The sequence below is a fragment of the Melampsora larici-populina genome, assembly GCF_000204055.1.
Source record: "Melampsora larici-populina 98AG31 unplaced genomic scaffold MELLAscaffold_2, whole genome shotgun sequence".
Lineage (NCBI taxonomy): Eukaryota > Fungi > Basidiomycota > Pucciniomycetes > Pucciniales > Melampsoraceae > Melampsora > Melampsora laricis-populina.
In genome coordinates, this window is record NW_006768766.1 from 2,000,966 (window position 1) to 2,006,500 (window position 5,535).

The window sequence follows — 5,535 nt, forward strand, 5'->3', positions numbered from 1 at the left end:
ATCCAATTTTTCGTTATTGAACGACATATTGGTTGACGGCTTGGTTTCGACACTAGTTCTCAGACGAGAAGACGATCCAGGTACACGTGACGTAGAAGAAGACGTAGAAACCAACGGAACAGTCTTTCACCAGCAGTGGCACTTGGATTTGACATCAAAGATAACGAGGATAAGAAGTTTAACGATATCGAGAGAAGAGTTATTAGATAGAGTTCAAAATACAGCATATATTAAAGTTTTTGTGTATTTGAACAAGTTAGTCGGAGATTTGTCGGAGTTTGTGGATCGATCGATCCTAGTTTATCGTCTGTTTACAGACGGAACTTTCCAAAGTTTTCTAAAACCGGTTTTCTACTAGGCCATTGCTATTTGCAGCCCACAAGAAAACCATGTAGGCGCTGCCAAAACAGCGCCTAGATGGGTGTTTCCCACGAAAAAGCGCCTTCATTTATGGTGTAGGCGCTGAAAACCATCTAAAATGACGCCTACATGATAAACAACCCATGTAGGCGTCATTTGGTTACGCCTACATTCAAAATTCCAGAATGTAGGCGTAATTTTTGAGCACCTACATATCTAATTTGAAATGTAGGCGCTATTTTCGAGCGCCTACATTCAATTTTCAGCTCAAATAAGCGCCTACTTACAGTCTTGCATATGTAGGCGCTCCAAATCCAACAACTACAAGTCCAGACTGGTCTGACGGCTAATGAAGAAGAAGTTTCAAGTTAAAATGAGAGTATTGGAAGACGGAAAAAGCAGTTCGGAGTTAAAATGAGTGTATCGGAAGATGGAAAAAGCAGCTTGGAGTTGAAATGAGTGTTTTGGAAGACAGAAAAAGCAGTTAAGCGTATTGGAAGATGAATATGCTCTTTTCAACTCTGAAGTGAGCGTATCAGAAGACATAAATAGCAGTTCAGAGTTGAAATAATTTACCTCTTTTTCCGCTTCTGATACACTCATTTTGACTCCAAACTGAGTTCAGAGTTGAAATAATTTACTACTTTTTCCGTCTTCTGATACACCCATTTTGACTCCGGCGTGACTTTTCCGTCTTCTGATACACTGATTTTGACTCCAAACTGCTTTATCCATCTTCCAATACACTCATTTTGAGTCCAAGCTGCTTTTTCCGTCTTCCAATACTCTCATTTTGACTTGCAAATTGTTCTCCATTACCCTTCAGACCAGTCTGGAGCTGTAGTTGCCGGATTTGTAGCCCCTACATATGCAGGACTGCATGTAGGCGCTTATTTGAGCGCAAAAATTGAATGTATGCACTCACTTTTAAAAATGTAGGCATAAATTTTGAGCGCCTACATTGGATTTCCCATGTAGGCGCTCGAAAATAGCGCCTACATTTCAATTTTTGAATGTAGGCGTAACCAAATGACGCCTACACGTTAAAAAACCCATGTAGGCGTCATTTTGGATGGTTTCCAGCGCCTACATCATAAATGTAGGCGCTTCTTCGTGGGAAACACCCATGTAGGCGTAATTTGGCCAGCGCCTACATGGTTTTCTTGTGGGCTGCAAATAGCAACGGCCTTTCTACTACTATCGATGATTTTCGATAGTCTTCGAAGACGGTTTTCAGCTTGATTTTTCTTATAAAATCTGCGTGATGGGGCTCATAACCTGATAAGATGGATCACAGCTGATATAGAAATGTTAGTTGATATAGGAAAGGTAAGATTGCATACTTGTATAACTAACCTGATATAGAAATGTTAGTTGATATAGGAAAGGTGAGGAAAGACCAATCCATCTACAACCAAATCTACAATAGATATATAACAATATGCTAATAGGTTATAAAGATATTGATAGAGAGAAATGTAATTAGCATAACAACATGATGTCATTTACAATCACTGTCACATAATAGACATCCATAACATATACTTTGTTTTCAATCTCTACGCTCTGGTTCCTTAGTGGTTTGAGACTGACTTTCCCACCGCATATCCTGTAAAACCAGGTACACATATTAGCTTATCATTTATCTTATTTTGTTTCATAATAGTGGTTATGGTTCAGTCGTTAGAGTGATTTGGTACTGACTTTCCCCCCTCATATCCTTCAGGACCAGTCTTCTTTACTGGGCTTATCTGTTGGTTTTGTAATTCATAGACTCATTTGGGTTCTAGAAAAACCTGTCCTGATGTGCTTCACAGTATCCCTTTGTTGTGTTTCAAGTGAAGGTTATACAAACCTTGCAACAAGCATTTCAAACAATTGACTACATGTATTGCAATGGCTATGTACTTGGGAAATATTCATGAAGCTGTTTAACATTAGCGGATGAGGAATTTTGTCCCTAGGATCCATGTTCACATCTGGGAACCTCTATAATGCTGGCAGTGAGCTATATAGATATGATCATTATAGATGACAATGATAATGAACAAGACTTGCCACTGTGTATATAAATCCTTTTCTGATACATTTCAAAGAGTTTGAGTCAGACATCTTACAAGGTTAGGTGGCCAGCTCCTAAGACACAAATGGATTCATAGAAAGCTGAAGCCCAATGGCATATCAGATTCAGTCAGCACACAACACTGACAAGTACAACACAAGCATGACAACAAGAAAATCAAGAGAACACAGCACTGTCCTGGGAACAACCAGCATGTCAAAAGACATTGTGAAGATAAATCAGCTACAGACCAATAGAGTGTTGGTGTTGTGCTTAAGGCTTTCTGGAAAGATTTGAGAAATTTCTTACATAGAGCATGGTGTGCTTCCAAACCCATCAACATCTTGAACTCTTATCTGTGGATCAAACTCTGATTTCTTGATGACAAGATTTTCTTAATCTTAGGTGTAAGTAAACAATTCCAAGAAAGATGTTGAAATATGTGAAATGCTTTATTTGAACAAAAATGGGAAACTCAAAAGTTGAAATTTAAGTTTTGAATGAATTTTTCATTACTGTATAAGTTTCTCCATCACATTTTTTGGTTTCATGTCAGTTGATTTGATTGCTTCAGGTCAATCCTGGCTCAAAGATACACTAAAAGCTCTATAGAAACAAAATCAAAATCATATTGGTCAAGTTGAAAACCCCCTCTTGTTAGTTTCAGAAGAAAATAAGATGACTTGCTTTTCATCTTGGATGGTAAATTTACCAGTGATGATTGAATTGATCAACACAAATTTCACCCTAAGCTTCAGGATGGCTTGATGTTCAGGCTCAATAGATGCTGAGCAAGCAACATCAGATTTATGTATATCTGTTGTTCACTGCAAGAAAACTTCAGTCCAGTATAGGTGAAAATGATGGTGAAGGTAACCTTTTAATGCTGGAAAACATATATCTATCCTCCATGGCTGATTGTATCAGATGGTAAGTGTTCAAAAAACCTTCCACAAACTGAAACAAAGAGAGTACCACCTTGTTAGGACTGTCCTGTGGGTGTGAGACGAGGGCTGGTTGGGTCTTTCTACCAGGATCTACTCTAGTTATGCAGATTGTCGGATGAAGAGAAAAGAGAGATGTACAATATGAATGGAGTATAGTATAGACTCTAATCTGTGACATGTAGTACTGGGCCTTTCACCGCTCTGTTATCTAAGTGAGATCATAACACACCTGTATTTTTACGCCCAAACTCCCTCTTGAAAGTTCTGCGTTCCTCCCCGGGTAGCATTAAAAAACCCCGTGGGGAAAAAGCTTACCCTCTCATTTCTTTCTCCGCGTCCTTCTATGTCTATTTGCTGCGTCGGGAAATTTTGTATCAAATTGATCTAATAATTCCTTGCTGTTTTCTACCTGCTACTTCATCATTGATCCATAATCCCAAGTCAATATTGGATACATTCACAATTCTAAGACAATTTGATTTGAGCCAACCATCACATTAGAAAATGTTTAAGGTGTAATTTGGTGATCCACTAGCTGTTCCTCAGCATTGATAAGCTGGTTTTATCTAGTCAAGGTGTAATCAAAACCACTATCTAGCAGTAGTCAAAGTATTCAAAAGGACACCCAAGATCACAGTGAACACCACATGTGGTATGTGTAAACAGATTAAACCCAGGAGAGAGCTCAAAAAGAGCCTTGGATTGTCACCACCCTTTATAGGGGCCTCCCAGGGTCCTGTGGTAATCCACAAGTCACTTAAATATTAACTTCATACCAACATATACTTTACAAATGAGTTCATGACCTTTTTTTAACTTCACATTTCTATATGAATGATCTGTCCGTGATCTGAATTATGCATATGGCCGAGGATCCAAGGGTGAATTGGTCCATTGAATTCAAGGAATAAAAGTTCTCAAAGGGACCTTACTTTTCTGATGATGAGCTGTAGATTGATCCTGTTGAGTTAAGTTCTTCTTGAGAAGCTGTCCTGACGACTTCAGAATCAAAAGGATCTACAACTGCTGTCTCTGACAAACAAACATGAAACCATATCTTGAAACCTTTTAGAATTGGCCAATGTGACTTAATTATCCATCAAAAGATATGCATAATTTAAACCTTGAAAGATATGGGAGGAATCAAATCTCTAAGTGATACCCTATCAATTCTCAGAAATAAGAGTGATACGCGCCCACAGAGCCACGACCCATTACAACCTTTTCACACAGCACTAAAGAGAGGCAGATAGCAGCTGTTTACACTTGAGATCAAAGTGTGAAAAGATCACAAAGCATATGATTTGCTTTTGTTTATTATCTATATTGACATCTTCAAAGTGATTCAAGGGAAGACCTTTAAACCTTTTCAGCCGTAAGCATTATGTTTATTGCAATCAATTGAATTAGATTTAAAGTTGAATCTTAGGGTCTGAAGGGTATTGCATCATGTAAAAAAAGCTTCTCATTGGCGTCAAACCGAAAAACCTTGAATCTGATATTATTAGATTTACAGAACTTTCTCAATTTAGTCACTACATCATGCAGATCGTCTTCAAGTCGCGTCTCTTCTTCTATCTTTATAGTAAACTTCTTGAGATTAAGAAACTCGTTGCCGGTGATGAAGTCAGGAAGTGCCAATAATGTAGCTCTCTGATTATCTGGATCATGATCCGAGTCATAATCTACATGGTAATAAAAGGTGAGATGGCGAAGTTTTTTGCAATTGGAAAAGCTGTGCATGAATTGAAATCTACTGTAAGACCATATGGTCAAATGAGTTAAAGCCGGGAGACAAAATTGATTGAGCGCCTGGTTGTCCGATCCCAAGAAACTGGACTCTTCATGGATTTTAAGTTCTAGATGAGTAAGTTGAGAACCCCAGGCACTGAGAAACTGAGGCACATCTGACAAACAAAGATTGACACAATCAAGGATGATAAGGCCGACTAAGTGAGGAGGTGGTTTATGATAGGCCCAAGAGGTGTCTATGACGTTGACTTCCTTCAGAATAAGTTGTTTGAGATCTTTGAGATTAGAAATAGTGGTAGCAAGAGTTTCAACCTCGGATCGGTCATCAGCCCCAGCATACGCCCCAACATACGTGAGCTCGAGGAATTCGAGAAGTGGGCAATGTGTGATGGGCTCAATGACACACTCTGCCAA

At 38.8% G+C, this 5,535-nt stretch overlaps 1 protein-coding gene across 1 annotated transcript; it reads right to left on the reverse strand.

The window, feature by feature from the left end:
• Positions 1-4,466: 4,466 nt before the first annotated feature.
• Positions 4,467-5,248, reverse strand: MELLADRAFT_70659 (uncharacterized protein; the record flags this gene model as incomplete). The annotated part of the gene is made up of 1 exon (XM_007404642.1): positions 4,467-5,248. The coding sequence occupies one exon, from the start codon at positions 5,110-5,112 to the stop codon at positions 4,795-4,797; it is 318 nt and encodes a 105-aa protein (XP_007404704.1).
• Between the last annotated feature and the right edge of the window lie 287 nt (positions 5,249-5,535).